General features: G+C 40.9%; 1 protein-coding gene across 1 annotated transcript in view; it reads right to left on the bottom strand.

Moving 5' to 3' along the window:
- Positions 1–1,251: 1,251 nt before the first annotated feature.
- Positions 1,252–18,695, bottom strand: part of LOC126068677 (uncharacterized) — a 33,758-nt gene continuing 16,314 nt past the window's right edge. Inside the window, exons 3-4 of the mRNA XM_049871424.1 lie at positions 5,155–5,537; positions 1,252–3,191 (exon numbers count right to left, since the gene is read on the bottom strand). Of these exons, the coding sequence (XP_049727381.1) occupies positions 3,057–3,191; positions 5,155–5,537 (518 nt within the window). The 3' untranslated portion in view covers positions 1,252–3,056. The remainder of the gene's footprint in view (positions 3,192–5,154; positions 5,538–18,695) is intronic.

Below are 18,695 nucleotides of genomic sequence, written 5' to 3'. Positions count from 1 at the left end.
TGTTAAGTGTAGAGTTACTATGTTGTTGTGTGTGGTATAGTCAGTTCCAACTCAATTCCAAGTAGAACTGCCCATAGGATTTCCTGGGCTGTAATCTCCATGGAAGAGGCCTGGTGATGCAGCGGTCAAGCGTTTGTCTGCTAACCCGAAGCTCATGGGCTGAACCCACCAGCCACTCCGAGAGATCCCTAAAGATTTACAGCCTTGGAAACCCTATAGGGCAGTTGAATCAGAATCAACTCGATGGGTTTGGTTTGGTTTGGAATCTTTATGGGAGTAGATCGCCAGGTTTTTTTTCTCCCACGGACTCCAATTGCCAACAAGAGAATTGAAAATATGTCCACACAAAAGCTCTGTACATATATTCATAGCAGCATTTATTCATAATACCTAAAAAGTGGAAATATTCCAAATATTCATTCATATTTTATTTTTATTTCATTTTAGATAAACAAAATGTGATATATCCATACAGTGGAGGGCTATTCAGCCATAAAGAGAAATGAAGTCCTGATACAAGCTACAACATGGATGAACCTTGAAAACATTATGCTAAGTGAAAGAAACCAGACACAAAAAGCTATAGCATGTATAATTCAATTTATATGAAATGTCCAGAATAGGCAAATCCATACAGACATAAAGTAGATTAGTCATTGCCAGAGGCTGTGGGGAGGATAAGGAGTTACTGATAATGGGTATAAGGTTTCTTTTTGGGGTGGTGAAAATGTTATGGCGTTAGATGGTGCTGATAGTTGCACAATTTTGTGAATATATAATAAAAATCACTGAACTGTACATTAAAAAAATAAACAACAACAAAAAAAGATTTGCCAATCCAACTAAGTAGCAGTCCATGTAACTACCACTGGAAAGCCACCATGCCTCTGCGCTGTGTGAGGCAGAGGACACATCACTGGCAAGGGAAACAGAGGTCCTCAACCTGGAAGGAAGACTTTGTGGCTGTTGTAATGGACATATCAGGAAGCGACCAGGTGTCCATGACTTTTCTCTAGCCAGGACTTCCAACAACCTCTCCCAAACTCCTGAACTTAAATTTTCAGTTATTCATGTGACATGGAGTGAAGGGAGAAAATAAAAAAGTGAGCCTCTACTACATGTCCAGGCAGAGAAGAGGTACTCTGAAAGATGGCTGTGAGTCATTTAATCATGCTGGAGGAACTTGTATATGCTGCTGTTACTGATTCCTTTCTTTATACTTAAGCAGGGTTGGAGGGCATTACTAAAGAAAGGAGCTAAAAACACTTGTACTGTCTTGCTTTCTATTAGTTGTTATTTATGACAAACATCTTATTGCTTTCTCATTTATTTAGCGAGTCATTTTTCCATTTAGGTCTTTAATTGAACAATTGTTGATCTATAGCAGTTGTTATCAAAGTGTGGTCACTGGCCCAGCTCCACCAGCATCACTTGAAAACTTGTTGAAAATGGAACTTCTCAAGTCCTACCTCAGACACACTGAATCAGAAACTCTGAGGATGGGGTCCAGCATTCTGTAGTTCAAAAAACCCTCCAGGTGATTGAGATCAAGTTTAAGAACCACTGGTCTATGTTGTTGTTGTTAGGTGCCGTTGGGTCGGTTCTGACTCATAGCAACTCTATGTACAAAAGAATGAAATACTGCCCAGTCCTGCACCATCCTCACAATCATTACTATGTTTGAGCCCATTGTTGCAACCACCGTGTCAATCCATCCTGTCAAGGGTCTTCCTCTTTTTCGCTGACCCTCTACTTTACCACACATGATGTCCTTCTCCAGGGACTGGTCCCTCTGGATAGCATGTTCAAAGTATGTGTATTCCTTCCATCTGCTTTTGATGCTTCCTGTGTCATTCAATATTTTGCCCATAGAATCCTTCAAAATTGCAACTCGAGGCTTGAATTTTTTCTTCAGTTCTTTCAGTCTGAGAAATGTCGAGCGTATTCAACTTTTAGTTTTCTAAATCCAGGTCTTTACACATTTCATTATGGGCATTAATTGTGGATTCAAGTAAAATGAAATCCTTGACAACATCCATACTTTCCCCATTTATCATCATGTTGCTTATTGGTCCAGTTGTGAGGGTTTCTGTTTTCTTTATGTCGAAGTATAATCCATACTGAAGGCTGTGGTCTTTGATCTTCATCAGTAAGTGCTTCAAGTCCTCTTCACTTTCAGCAACCAAGGTTGTGTTATCTGTATGTTGCAAGTTGGTAGTCTTCCACCAGTCCTGATGCCACACTCTTCTTTATACACTCCAGCTTCTTGGATTATTTGCTCAGCATACGGATTGAATAAGTATCATGAAAGGATGCAACTCTGATGCATACTTTTCTTGATTTTAAACCACAAAGTATCGCCTTGCTCTGTTCGAACAACTGCCTCTTGGTCTATGTACAGGTTCCACGTGAGCACAATTAAGTGTTCTGGAATTTCCATTCTTCACAATGTTATCCATAGTTTGTTATGATCCACACGGTCGAATGCCTTTGTATAGTCAATAAAACACAGGTAAACATCTTTCTGGTATTCTCTGCTTTCAGCCAGTATCCATCTGACATCAGCAATGATATCCCTAATTCCATGTCCTCTTTTGAATCCTGCCTGAATTTCCGGCATTTTCCTGTAGATGTACTGTTGCAGCCGCTTTTGAATGATCTTCAGCAAAATTTTACTTGCGTGTGATATTAATGATATTATTAGATAATACCGGCATTCTGTTGAAACACCTTTCTTTGGAATGGGTACAAATACGGATCTCTTCCAGTCAGTTGGCCAGGTCGCTGGCTTCCAAATTTCCTGGCATAGATGAGTGCGTGCTTCCAGCGCTGCATCTGTTTGTTGAAACATCTCAGTTGGTGTTCTGTCAATTCCTGGAGCCTTGCCTTCAGTGCAGCTTGGACTTCTTCCTTCGATACCACCTGTTCTTGATCATATGCTGCCTCCTGAAATGGTTGAACATTGACTAATTCTTTTTGGCACAGTGACTCTGTGTATTCCTTCCATCTGCTTTTGATGCTTCCTGTATCATTCAATATTTTGCCCATAGAATCTTTCAAAATTGCAACTTCAGTTCTTTCAGCTTGAGAAATGCCCAATGTGTTCTTCTGTTTTGGTTTTCTAAGTCCAGGTCTTTACCTTTCATTATAGTACTGTACTTTGTCTTCTGGAGCCACCCTTTGAAACTGTACTTTAGACAAAGTAAAATATAATTAAAGCTAAGAACTGATTTGATATTTTCTAGTAGCCACATTTAAAAAGGGGAAAAGTAACAGATATTATTTTTAATAATGTACATTATTTAACCCAATATATACAAACATTGTCATTTTACCATGTGATTAATATAAAAAGTTATTAAGGAGATATTTTACATTCTCTCTTTTTTCATTCTAAGTCTTTGAAATCTGGTACATATTTTCATATTTGTAGCACATCCTAATTTGTACACTAAATCTTCAACAGTTAAAGTGAAACGTAATCCCAACCAAACAATAAGCTTGTGCTTAATGGAAAAGAATAAACCTTATGCTTAAAAATTAAAGAAATTATTTTTGAAGCAAAGGAATAAAAATAAAAACATTTATAGAGAAGAAATGATTTTTTTTGTTACTTTTAGGCTGGCAAAACCACAATAAGTGGCTGTGCAATGTCTTTGAGTCCAGCATTTTCAGTATTGTTATATAATAATATATATCGTAAGATATATAATGCATAAGATGCATAATACATTCTAGAAAAACTACATGCTGAACAATAATATAACAAGAGTTACCAACTCTGGGCCCGACATGAAGACAAGCACTTTAAAATTGTAAACATGGGTGTGACAGGGTATGACTCACATTTTCATCAGTGATCATTCTGACTGGCAAGTGTAGCATGGGTCATATAAGGGAAAATTTAAAAGTGGGAAGATAGGAGGCTATTGCAGTATCGCAGGTAAGAGATGATGATGGTTTGGATTGAGGCACGGCAGAGAAAAGTGGATGGTTTGGAGATGTATTTTTGATGTGGAGTCAACAGGATTTGCTGATGAATTGGATGTGGGAAGTTCAATCTCATTGGACCCTTATAACAACCCTATGGTGTAGGCACTTTTATACCCATTGTACAGGTGTGAAAACTATGTCAGGAAGGCTCATTCATTGATCCCACATCACAGTGAGTCAGGCTTTGGACCTGTGCTCCTAACTGCTGCTGCATCTTTTCCTACTCTCTGTCTTCTCCTCTTTCTTTATTCTTTTCTCCTTCTTCCTTAGTTAGGCATAGGTGCCAAGGTCTTTGTTTAGTCCAGTGAGTAGCAGTCAGCTTTAAAAAGGCAAGTGGCTGAGTCCTGTCACACTCATTCCCTATGTGATGCAAAGTGCCAGTGTCCTTCTATGCTCAGAATCATCATAAACATCCTAGTCTCAAGGGCTGCCTGAATTGGCAGGCCACACACTAATAAGACTCCTTTTTGCCATGAGTACAAGACTCTCTTGCCTAGCCAAAGGTATTCAACTTCTGACTATCAGATTTTGCCCAGTGTTCATTTTCTCCCAGAGATTCTTCTTCTAAACTTATTTAGAGGCGTTCATCAATGTACTTTGTCAAAAGTAGGCTTTCTGAAAATCAGAAGATCTAGACTTGTCACCAACTAGCTGTGTGACTATTGGACAAGTTACACATTTCTCTGTACACTGGTGTCGACATCTGTAAGATGAACAGTTTGGACCAGATGAGTTATTTGGAATCATCTGGACCTACCATTCCATGACTGTGTCACTCTATGCCCACAATTTGCTTATGAAGCTTAGGGGAGTTTGATGCCTCAAAAAAATTGTCCTGCGGAGGAGGGGGCCAAGATGGCTGACTAGGTAGATGCTACCTCGGATCCCTCTTGCAACAAAGACTTGGAAAAACAAGTGAATCGATCACATACACGACGATCTATGAACCCTGACCAACACACACAGATTTAAAGAATTGGCCTGAGTGACAGAGACCAAGAATGAACAACTACGGGGAACCAGCGACTGTTTTCGGAGCCTGGAGCCAGCGTCCCAGCCGAGGAACCTTGGTGCGGGGCCTTGGACTGGGTGCAGGGGAGCTGAGCACTGCATCCTGGGATGGCACAAACACGGGGCGCAGGCCTACCCCCCTGAACTGACCTTGGGAGGGGGCCCAGCTGGTCCGCGTGGACGCCGCGGCGACTCCAGCTGGCGGGAGGAGAAATTGCCGGGAGGCAGCGACTGGTATTGGAGTCGGGAGTGCAGCGTCCCAGCAGGGGAACCTTGGCGCCGGGCTTTCGACTGGGCGGCAGGGGAGCTGAGCTTGACATCCTGTGACGGTGCAAACACAGGGCACAGCGCCAGCCCCCTGAACTGACCTGGGGGAGGCCAAGCCGGTCCGCGCCGACGGCATGGTGATGCGGCTGGTGGGGGAGAAGTCACCGGGAGGCAACGACCGTTTTTGGAGCCGGGAGTGCAGCGTCCCAGCCGGGGAACCTTGATGCTGGGCTTTGGACTGGCAGTGGAGGAAATGACCGCAGCTTCTGAGACAGAGCAAGCAGGGGAAGCGGTCCTGACCCTCGGGGGCAATCTCTACCCAGCCAGCGCACACAGGCGACGCGCCCCTCGGAAATCTCAGATAAAATAGTCATCCCAAGCAAGATAAGTAACTTTGTCTATATTCCGGGGTGCTACTCCCTCCTGTTTTTCTGAACCCTCCCCTCCCCTTCCCAGGCGGCTTCATTAACCTTGGAATTTCCTGAGCCAGAGGGAGAACTGCTCCGTGGTTTTTCTTTTCCTTTTTTTGGTCTTTTCCTGACCCATTCTTCTGGCCTGAGAGAAGCAACCATAAAAAACCCAGGGACCAAAAATCCTTCCCTAATTGGACTAAAAACACAGAACCAGCTCCAGCCAAGCATATGTGATCCACAGTCTTTCATCCCTACGGGGAACAAGGTGGCTATTATAATGCAAAGGCATTTCTGATAGGGATCTGACTGCATTTGTTTTAGCGGATTTACTGGAAAGACAAGTTTCCCAGGTCTGATATCTCTGCGTATTCAACAGAGCCCTCACTGACCCACAACAGGGAACTGAGGGCTGAAGCTCCCCCCAGACCACCTAGCCTCCTGCCTTAGGGGTCTAAGAAGGGTGACACCTACCAATCTGTAGAGGTACTTGCATTGGGGGCCTAAGGTACAGCTGCAGAGCTCACCCACCAAAGTGCTTTAGGAATAGAGACACACCTACCTCACTGACACTTGGGGGAAGCCTGTCAGCATCCTGCCCCCCCTGGACTGTGAACCCCAGCTGCTACTAGATTCTGCTGCACACAACTATCACCACTACTTCTCAAGGTGAATAGGTGACAGTGTGCATCACACACTTGATGACCCGAAATCAGATTCTACTCAAGAATAGTGAATAGACTCAGGCATATATATCTGGTAAAAGCCCAAACTAGCTGGTAATAGGTCATAAGTAAGTCAAGGGCTACAACAACCAAGACAGCACAATCTAGTAGCCCATCCACATATATTGAAAGAAAACAAAACAAGACAAGACTCAGTGAGCAAATATAGAATAAATCATTACAATATCTTAGTGATGGCTCGGAGACAGCAGTCGATATCAAACCACATAAAGAAGCAGACCATGACTGCTTCTACAACCCCCCAAACTAAAGAATCAAAATCTTTCCCAAATTAAGATACATTCCTGGAATTATCAGATACAGAATATAACAAACTAATATACAGAATGCTTCAAGACATCAGGGATGACCTCAGAAATGAAATAAGGCAATGTACAGAAAAAGCCAAGGAACACACTGATAAAGCAGTTGAAGAACTCAAAAAGATTATTCAAGACCATAGTGGAAAATTAAGAAGCTGCAAGAATCCATAGAGAGACAGCATTCAGAAATCCAAAAGATTAACAATAAAATTACAGAATTAGACAACGCAATAGGAAGTCAGAGGAGCAGACTCGAGCAATTAGAATACAGAGTGGGAAATCTGGAGGACCAGGGAATTAACACCAGCATAGCTGAAAAAAAATCAGATAAAAGAATTAAAAAAAAATGAAGAAACCCTAAGAATCATGTGGGACTCTATCAAGAAGGATAACTTGCGTGTGATTGGAGTCCCAGAACAGGGAGGGAGGACAGAAAACACAGAGAGAATAGTTGAAGACCTCCTGACAGAAAACTTCCCTGACATCATGAAAGACGAAAGGATATCTATCCAAGATGCTCATCGAACCCCATTTAAGATTGATCCAAAAAGAAAAACACCAACACATATTATCATCAAACTTGCCAAAACCAAAGATAAAGAGAAAATTTTAAAAGCAGCCAGGGATAAAAGAAAGGTCTCCTATAAGGGAGAATCAATAAGAATAAGCTCAGACTACTCAGCAGAAACCATGCAGGCAAGAAGGCAATGGGATGACATATACAGAGCACTGAAGGAGAAAAACTGCCAGCCAAGGATCATATATCCAGCAAAACTCTCTCTGAAATATGAAGGTGAAATTAAGATATTTACAGGTAAACACAAGCTTAGAGAATTTGCAAAAACCAAACCAAAGCTACAAGAAATACTAAAGGGAATTGTTTGCTCAGAAAACCAATAATATCAGATACCAGCACAACACAAGGTCACAGAACAGAACATCCTGATATCAACTCAAATAGGGAAATCACAAAAACAAATTAAGATTAATTTAAAAAAATGCTCAAAACAGGGAATCATTGAAGTCAATATGTAAAAGATCACAATAATCAAAAAGAGGGACTAAATATAGGTGGCATAGAACTGCCATATGGAGAGGGATACAAGGTGATATAGGACAATACAAGTTAGGTTTTTACTTAGAAAAAAAGGGGTAAATATTAAGGTAACCACAAAGAGGTATAACAACTCCATAACTCAAAATAAAAACCAAGAAAAACATAACGACTCAGCAAACATAAAGTCAAATACTATGAAAATGAGGAACACACAATTTACAAAGAAAAACGTTTCAGCACAAAAAAGTAAGTGGAAAAATGAAATCGTCAACAACACACATAAAAAAGCATCAAAATGACAACACTAAACACTTATCTATAATTACGCTGAATGTAAATGGACTAAATGCACCAATAAAGAGACAGAGAGTCTCAGACTGGATAAGGGAAACATGATCCGTGTATATGCTGCCTACAAGAGACACACCTTAGACTTAGAGACACAAACAAACTAAAACTCAAAGGATGGAAAAAAATATATCAAGCAAACAATAAGCAAAAAAGACGAGGAGTAGCAATATTAATTTCTGACAAAATAGACTTTAAAGTTAAATCCACCACAAAGGATAAAGAAGGACACTACATAATGATAAAAGGGACAATTGACCAGGAAGATATAACCATATTAAATATTTATGCACCCAATGACAGGGCTGCAAGATACATAAATCAAATTTTAACAGAACTGAAAAGTGAGATAGACACCTCCACAATTATAGTAGGAGACTTCAACACACCACTTTCAGAGAAGGACAGGACATCCAGTAAGAAGCTCAACAGAGACACGGAAGACCTAATTACTACACTCAACCAACTTGACCTCATTGACTTATACAGAACTCTCCACCCAACTGCTGCAAAGTATACTTTTTTTTCTAGCACACATGGAACATTCTCTAGAATAGACCACATATTAGGTCATAAAACAAACCTTTGCAGAATCCAAAACATCGAAATATTACAAAGCATCTTATCAGACCACAAGGCCATAGAAGTGGAAATCAATAACAGAAAAATTAGGGAAAAGAAAACAAATAGTTGGAAACTGAACAATACCCTCCTGAAAAAAGACTGGGTTATAGAAGACATTCAGGAGGGAATAAGGAAATTCACAGAATGCAACGAGAATGAAAATACTTCCTATCAAAACCTCTGGGACACAGCAAAAGCGGTGCTCAGAGGCCAATTTATATCGATAAATGCACACATACAAAAAGAAGAAAGAGCCAAAATCAGAGAACTGTCCCTACAACTTGAACAAATATAATGTGAGCAACAAAAGAATCCATCAGGCACCAGAAAAAAAGAAATAATAAAAGTTAGAGCTGAACTAAATGAATTAGAGAACAGAAAAACAATTGAAAGAATTAACAAAGCCAAAAGCTGGTTCTTTGAGAAAATTAACAAAATTGATAAACCATTGGTCAGACTGACTAAAGAAATACAGGAAAGGAAAGAAATAACCCAAATAAGAAATGAGATGGGCCACATCACAACAGACCCAACTGAAATTAAAAGAATCATATCAGATTATTACGAAAAATTGTACTCTAACAAATTTGCAAACCTAGAAGAAATGGATGAATTCCTGGAGAAACACTACCTATCTAAACTAACACAATCAGAAGTAGAACAACTAAATAGACCCATAACAAAAAAAGAGATTGATAAGGTAATCAAAAAACTCCCAACAAAAAAAAGCCCTGGCCCGGACGGCTTCACTGCAGAGTTCTACCAAACTTTCAGAGAAGAGTTAACACCACTACTACTAAAGGTATTTCAAAGCATAGAAAATGATGGAATACTACCTAACTCATTCTATGAAGCCACCATTTCCCTGATACCAAAACCAGGTAAAGACATCACAAAAAAAGAAAATTACAGACCTATATCCCTCATGAACATAGATGCAAAAATCCTCAACAAAATTCTAGCCAATAGAATTCAACATATCAAAAAATAATCCACCATGATCAACTGGGATTTATACCAGGTACACAAGGCTGGTTTAATATTAGAAAAACCATTAATGTAATCCACCATATAAATAAAACAAAAGACAAAAACCACATGATCTTATCAATTGATGCAGAAAAGGCATTTGACAAAGTCCAACACCCATTTATGATAAAAACTCTTACCAAAATAGGAATTGAAGGAAAATTCCTCAACATAATAAAGGGCATCTATACAAAGCCAACAGCCAACATCACTCTAAATGGAGAGAGCCTGAAAGCATTTCCCTTGAGAACGGGAACCAGACAAGGATGCCCTTTAACACTGCTCTTATTGAACATTGTGCTAGAGGTCCTAGCCAGAGCAATTAGGCTAGACAAAGAAATAAAGGGCATCCGGATTGGCAAGGAGGAAGTCAAATTATCTCTATTTCCAGATGACATGATCTTATACACAGAAAACCCTAAGGAATCCTCCAGAAAACTACTGAAACTAATAGAAGAGTTTGGCAGAGTCTCAGGTTATAAGATAAACATACGAAAATCACTTGGATTCCTCTACATCAACAAAAATAACATCGAAGAGGAAATCACCAAATCGATACCATTCACAGTAGCCCCCAAGAAGATAAAATACTTAGGAATAAATCTTACCAAGGATGTAAAAGACCTATACAAAGAAAACTACAAAGTACTAGTGCATGAAAGCAATAGGGTCCTCCATAAGTGGAAAAACCTACCTTGCTCATGGATAGGAAGACTTAACATAGTAAAGATGTCTATTCTACCAAAAGCCATGTATACATACAATGCACTTCCGACCCAAATTCCAATGACATTTTTTAATTTGATGGAGAAACAAATCAGCAACTTCATTTGGAAGGGAAAGAGGCCTCAGATAAGTAAAGCATTACTGAAAAAGAAGAAGAAAGTGGGAGGCCTCACTCTACCTGATTTCAGAAGCTATTATACAGCCACAGTAGTCAAAACAGCCTGGTACTGGTACAACAACAGGCACATAGACCAATGGAACAGAATTGAGAACCCAGATATAAATCCGTCCACATATGAGCAGCTGATATTTGACAAAGGCCCAGTGTCAGTTAATTGGGGAAAAGATAGTCTTTTTAACAAATGGTGCTGGCATAACTGGATATCCATTTGCAAAAGAATGAAACAGGACCCATACCTCACACCATGCACAAAAACTAACTCCAAGTGGATCAAAGACCTAAACATAAAGACTAAAACGATAAAGATCATGGAAGAAAAAATAGGGACAACGTTAGGAGCCCTAATACAAGGCATAAACAGAATACAAAACATTACCAAATATGACGAAGAGAAACCAGATAACTGGGAGCTCCTAAAAATCAAACACCTATGCTCATCTAAAGACTTCACCAGAAGAGTAAAAAGACCACCAACAGACTGGGAAAGAATTTTCAGCTATGACATCTCCGACCAGCGCCTGATCTCTAAAATCTATATGATTCTGTCAAAACTCAACCACAAAAAGACAAAGAACCCAATCAAGAAGTGGGCAAAGGATATGAAGATGCACGTCACTAAAGAAGATATTCAGGCAGCTAACAGATACATTAGAAAATGCTCTCGATCCTTAGCCATTAGAGAAATGCAAATCAAAACTACAATGAGATTCCATCTCACTCCAACAAGGCTGGCATTAATCCAAAAAACACAAAATAATAAATGTTGGAGAGGCTGCGGAGAGACTGGAACTCTTATACACTGCTGGTGGGAATGTCAAATGGTACAGCCACTTTGGAAATCTATCTGGCGTTATCTTAAACAGTTAGAAATAGAACTACCATACAACCCAGAAATCCCACTCCTCGGAATATACCCTAGAGAAATAAGAGCCTTCACACAAACAGATATATGCACACCCATGTTTATTGCAGCTCTGTTTACAATAGCAAAAAGCTGGAAGCATCCAAGGTGTCCATCAACGGGTGAATGGTTAAATAAATTGTGGTATATTCACACAATGGAATACTGGGCATCGATAAAGAACAGTGACGAATCTGTGAAACATTTCATAACATGGAGGAACCTGGAAGGCATTATGCTGAGCGAAATTAGTCAGAGGCAAAAGGACAAATATTGTATAAAAATAAGACCACTATTATAAGATCTTAAAAAATAGTATAAACTGAGAAGAACACATACTTTTGTGGTTATGAGGGGGGGAGGGAGAGAGGGTGGGAGAGGGTTTTTTACTGATTAATTAGTAGATAAGAACTACTTTAGGTGAAGGGAAGGACAATACTCAATACACGGAAGCTCAGCTCAACTGGACTGGACCAAAAGCAAAGAAGTTTCCAGGATAAACTGAAAGCTTCAAAGGTCAGCGGAGCAAGGGCGGGGGTTTGGGGACCATGGTTTAAGGGGACTTCTAAGTCAATTGGCAAAATAAATTCTATTATGAAAACATTCTGCATCCCACTTTGAAATGTGGCGTCTGGGGTCTTTAATGCTAACAAGTGGCCATCTAATATGCATCAATTGGTCTCAACCCATCTGGATCAAAGGAGAATGAAGAACACCAAGGTCACACGATAACTGAGTCCAAGAGACAGAAAGGGCCACATGAACCAGAGACTTACATCATCCTGAGACCAGAAGAACTAGTTGGTGCCCGGCCACAATCGATGACTGCCCTGACAGGGAGCACAACAGAGAACCCCTGAGGGAGCAGGAGATCAGTGGGATGCAGACCCCAAATTCTCATAAAAAGACCAGACTTAATGGTCTGACTGAGACTAGAGGAATCCCGGCGGTCATGGTCCCCAATCCTTCTGTTGGCCCAGGACAGGAACCATTCCCGAAGACAACTCATCAGACATGGAAGGGACTGGACAGTGGGTTGGAGAGAAATGCTGATGAAGAGTGAGCTATTGCATCGGGTGGACACTTGAGACTGTGTTCGCATCTCTTGTCTGGAGGGGGGATGGGAGGATAGAGGGAGTTGGAAGCTGGCAAAATTGTCATGAAAGGAGAGACTGGAAGGGCTGACTCATTAGGGGGAGAGCAAGTGGGGGTATGGAGTAAGGTGTATATAAACTTATATGTGACAGTCTGACTTGATTTGTAAACGTTCACTTGAAGCTTAATAAAAGTTAAAAAAAATTGTCCTTTCCCATTTATACAAAGCCAACAGGCAACATCATTCTAAATGGAAAGAGACTGAAAGCATTCCCCTTCAGAATGGGAACCAGATAAGGATGTCTTTTATCACCACTCTTATTCAGCATTTCGGTGGAGGTCCTAGCCAGAGCAATAAGGCAAGAAAAAGAAATAAAGGGCATCCAGATTGGTAAGGAAGAAGTAAAAGTATTCCTATTCGCAGGTGATATGATCTTATACACAGAAAGCCCCAAAGAATGCACAATTAAACTACTGAAACTAATAGAAAGATTCAGCAGAGTAGCAGGATACAAGATAAACATACAAAAATAAGTTAGACTCCTATAAACCAACAAAGAGAACTTCAAAAAGGAAATCACCAAATCAATACCATTTACAATAGCCCACAAGAAGATAAAAGTACTTAGGAGCAAATCTAGCCAGAGACATAAAAGACTTATATAAAGCAAACTAGAATATACTACAGCAAGAAACCAAAAGAGACCTACATAAGTGGAAAAACATACCATACTTATGGATGGATTTGTGAAAATGTCAATTCTACCCAAAGTGATCTACAGATACAATGCAATCCTTGTACAAACTCCAATGACATTTTTTTAATGAGATGGAGAAACAAATCACCAACTTCATATGGAAGGGGAAGAGTCCCCAGATAAGTAAAGTATTACTGAAGAAGAAGAACAAAGTGGGAGGGCTCATACTACCTGATTTTAGTATACTGCTATAGTAGTCAAAACAGCCTGGTACTGGTACAACAACAGATACATAGACCAAAGAAATGGAATTGAGAACCCAGACATAAATCCATCTACCTATGAACAGCTGATATTTGACAAAGGCCCAAAGTCTGTTAAATGGGGAAAAGACAGTCTCTTTAACAAATGGTACTGGCATAACTGGATACATCTGCAAAAAAATGAGCACACATACCTCACATCATACACAAAAACTAATCAAAACAGATCAAAGACCTAAATATAAAATCTAAAATGGTAAAGATCATGGAAGAAAAAATAAGGACCACCCTAGGAGCCCTAATACATGGCATAAATAGTATACGAACCATAACTAACAATGCACAAACACCAGAGAGAAGCTAGATAACTGGGAGCTCCTAAAAATCAAACACGCTCACCAAAAGACTTCACCAAAAGAGTAAAAGGAGAACCTACAGACTGGGAAAAAAGTTTTAGATACAGCATCTTCGATAAAGGTCTAATCACTAAAATCTACAAAATACTGCAACACCTCAACAACAAAAAGACAAATAACCCAATTAAAAAATGGGCAAAGGATATGAACAGACACTTCACCAAAGAAGACATTCAGGTGGCTAGCAGGTACGTGAGGAAATGCTCACGATCATTAGCCATTAAAAAAAAATGCAAATCAAAACTACAATGAGATTCCATCTCACCCCAACAAGGCTGGCACTAATCCAAAAAACACAAAATAACAAATGTTGGAGAGGTTGTGGAGAGATTGGAACTCTTATGCACTGCTGGTTGGGAATGTAAAATGGTACAACCACTTCAGAAGATGATATGGTGCTTCCTTAAAAAGCTAGAAATAGAAATACCACAGGATCCAGCAACCCTACTCCTAGGAATATACTCAAGAGAAATAAGAGCCATCACGTGAATAGACGTATGCACGCCCATGTTCACTGAAGCATTATTCACAATAGCAAAAAGATGGAAACAACCTAAATGCCCATCAACAGAAAAATGGATAAACAAATTATGGTATATATATATATACACAATGTAATACTATGCAACGATAAAGAACAATGATGAATCTTCTAAACATCTCCACAAAATGGATGAATCTGGAGAACATTATGCTAAGTGAAGGAAGTCAATCACAAAAGGACAAATATTGTATGAGACCACTATTATAAGAACTCAAGAAAAGGTTTAAACACAGGAAAAAGCATTCTTTGATGGTTATGAGGGAGGAGGAGGGGAAGTCACTAACTAGATAGTAGACACAGATCAACTTCAATGAAGGGAAGGACAACACACAATACAGGGGAAGTAAGCAAACTGGACCAAAGCAAAGGCAAAGAAGTTTCCTAGATACATCCAAACACTTTGAGGGACATATTAGCTGGGGCTTGGGGCCTGGGGACCATAGTTTCAGGGGATATCTAGATCAATTGGCATAACATAGTTTATAAAGAAAATGTTCTACATTTCACTTTGGTGAGTAGAGTTTGGGGTCTTAAAAGCTTGCGAGTGGCCATCTAAGATACATCTATTGGTCCCATCTCACTCAGAGCAAAGGAGAATGGAGAAAACCAAAGACACAAGGAAAATACTAGCCCAAAGGACTAAAGGACCAAATGAACCACAGACTCCACCAGCCTGAGACCAGAAGAGCTAGATGATGCCCAGCTACCACCAATGACTGCCCTGACAGGGAACACACCAGAGAGTCCCAGACAAAGCAGGAGAAAAATGTAGAACAGAACTAAAAAACTCACATAAAAAGACCAGGCTTAATGGTCCGACAGAGACTGGAGGAACCCCCAAAACTATGGCCCCCAGACGTACTGTTAACCGAGAATTGAAACTGTTCCCAAAGCCCACTCACTCTTCAGACAAAGATTAGACAGGACTACAAAACAAAAAAATAATACATGTGAAGAATGTGCTTCTTAGTTCAATCAGATATACAAGACCAAATGGGCATCTCCTGTTAGGAGGCAGGATGAGAAGGCAAGAAGAGACAGGAACTGGTCGAATGGACACAGGGAACCCGGGGTTGAAAGGGGGGACTGTGCTGTCACATTGGGGATTGTAACTAATGTCACAAAACAATATGTGTATAAATGTTTGTATGAGAAATTAACTTGAGCTGTAAACTTTCACCTAAAGTACAAAAAAAAAAAAAAGAAAGTCCTTTCCATGTAAAATTCTGTTAGCACTGTCTCCCATAGCTTACTAAAAGCTATGAGTCCAAAGGGTAAATCTTCAGAAATACCTGGGCTCAAAGCTCTCTTTTCACATTTATTACTTGAACATGCGTATGGTGATCAGTATGCATTAGGCATTATTTCAAATACCTTATCAATATTATCACATTTAAGGTCCCTGGGTAGTGCAAATGGTTTGTGCTCGACTGCTAACCTAAAAGGTTGGCAGTTTAAACCCACCAGTCGCACTGCAGAAGAAAGGCCTGGCAATCTGCTTCCATAGAGCTTACAGACCAGAAAACCCTATGAAGCAGTACTACTCTGTAACGTGTGGGGTTGCCATGAGTTGGAATTGACTCAACAGTAACTTTTTTTTTTTCGTATTATCACACTTAATGTAAAAGGTAAAATATCCAGACTGAGTTTTCACAGAAGTTCATGTGAGGATAAACTGTGAGAAGCTCTGTGGCTTTCCAGGGGCATGCGGTAGTTCTGTGTGGGTTTATCTGGGCACGGGGCAGTGGCAGGGACTAAAATGGACTAGGCCACTGTTTGGAATGTTGTTGATCTCATAAAAATCAGAGGTGCTGCCCCCTCTCCCCTACTGCTATGCTATACTCTCCTTCTCAAGGTCCAACTTCTTAGGTTACCTTCCATGCCACTAGGATAATGACAGGCTGCCTTCTGTGGTGATCTGCCTCTGGGCCCCACTAATTCCCCATGGGGCTGGGAGTGGGTACAGGTGTTAGAGCTTTAGGAGACAAGAACCTGAAACAAGACCTAAGACAACACAAAGAAAGCTCTAGGAGAAAATCTTCATGTCTTACAGAACAAAGCCCTGACCACTTCTCAGAGCCTAGAAAATAAGCGGCACCGTTGAAGTAGTGACCCAAGAGTACGGTACTCAAGATGACTTTACATGGTAAGGGGAAAAACATTTTCAAGAGTTATGTAATTACTGGGCGGAGCCAAGATGGCGGAATAGACAGATGCTTCCAGGCAGCCCTCTTTACAACAAAGACCCAAAAAAACAAGTGAAACAAGTGTATTTGTGACAAGCTGGGAGCCCTGAGCATCAAAAGCAAGCTTAGACAACGAACTGAGGGGCAGGGGGAGGAAGAGACCGTTCAGAAGTGGAGAGGAGTTACCAGACCTGAATCGTGGGGAGCCCTCAGGCACCATTCCCGGAGCAGCCGCAGCGGCGGGCTGGTATTAGCATTTGGCCGCAGTTTCCTCAGGGAGAAGCAGCCAGCCACACAGCCTACTCACACCTCCGGAACCTGAGGAGAACGGTGCTCTCAGCAAAAGCTGAGTACTTGCATGTATTTTACCGCACCCCCCCACCCCCAAGCCAGCTTCAGTGGCTGAATCCCTGGGTCTGAGATAGGCCCTGGTGAGCACCTAGAGCCATCCTCCCGGCCTTGGGGAAGGAAAAAATTTGCAACTGGGGGGAAAAGATAATTTGCTAGCTCCATTAACTGGGGGAGCTCGGGACAGTAGTGGCTCCTGTCCAGGCATAAACTGTCCATGGACCTTGAGCACCTTTCCCTTCTGCATGGACCTGTGTGGGCCTATTTCGGGAGAATGGGCCCTTGTTAGCAAACTCCAACCATTTCAGCTGTGCGGTGGAGAGGTGGGTGTTTGACGTTTGACATTGCTTTGCCTATTAAACAAGGTCCTCACCTACCTACACCAGGGACCTAAGGACTGGTAGCTCCACTCAGGTCACCCAGCCACCTGTGACAGGGGTTCAGGGATAAGTGGTACCTCCCAGTCCTTACAACCAAAAACTTTGGGTGCCCACGGCCCCTCGGCAGAACCCACCCAGCAGCACACTCTAGGGAACAGAGACGCATTTTCCACAGAGACACTTGGGGGTCGGTTCTCAGCCCCCTGCCTTGTTCAGAGAGCGACCCCCTGCTGCAATCAGATACAGGTATATACACCAATCACCCCTGCCCCTCTAAGACTGTAGGACAGAGCCTGTACCACACACTTGATGATCAGCTACCTGGAAACCTGACCTGAATTCGCACAAGAAAACTGAATGGACTCCTAGACTCATAGACCTGAAAACAGCTCTAGCCAGCTGGGGACAGGACACCAGAGCTCCAGAGGTGAAAATAATCAAGCTAGCTCACTCAAGCAACCCATAGGGGTATACCAAAACAAAACAAAGCAAGCAGCTACAACACAGTAAGCAAGCATGAACTAATACGATAACTTATAGATGGCTCGGAGACAACAGTCAATATCAAGTCACATGAAGAAACAGACCGTGATCACCTCAACAGGCTCTCAAAACAAAGAATCCTGGGATCTTCTAGATGAAAATGCATTCCTGGAATCACCAGATGCAGAATACAAAAGTTTAATACACAGAACCCTTCAAGACATCAGGAAGGAAATGAGGCAATACGCAGAACAAGCCAAGGAACACACAGATAAAGCAAATGAAGAAATTAGAAAGATTATTCAGGAACATAATGAAAAGTTGAATAAGCTGGAAAAATCCATAGACAGACAACAATCAGAAATTCAGGAGATTAACAATTACAGAATTAGACAACTCAACAGAAAGTCAGAGGAACAGAACTGAGCAAGTAGAAGCCAGAATTTCTGAACTCAAAGATAAATCACTTGGCACTAATATATTTGAAGAAAAATCAGATAAAAAAATTAAAAAAAAATGAAGAAACCTTAAGAATCATGTGGGACTCTATCAAGAGAAATAACCTATGAGTGATTGGAGTACCAGAACAGGGAGGGATAACAGAAAATACAGAGAGAATTGTTGAAGATTTGTTGGCAGAAAACTTCCCTGATATCATGAAAGATGAGAAGATATCTATCCAAGATG

This window comes from Elephas maximus, chromosome X, assembly GCF_024166365.1.
Source record: "Elephas maximus indicus isolate mEleMax1 chromosome X, mEleMax1 primary haplotype, whole genome shotgun sequence".
In the NCBI taxonomy this organism is placed as follows: Eukaryota; Metazoa; Chordata; class Mammalia; order Proboscidea; family Elephantidae; genus Elephas; species Elephas maximus.
The sequence above is the reverse complement of the archived record's forward strand: the minus strand, read 5'-3'. Positions and strand labels throughout refer to the sequence as shown.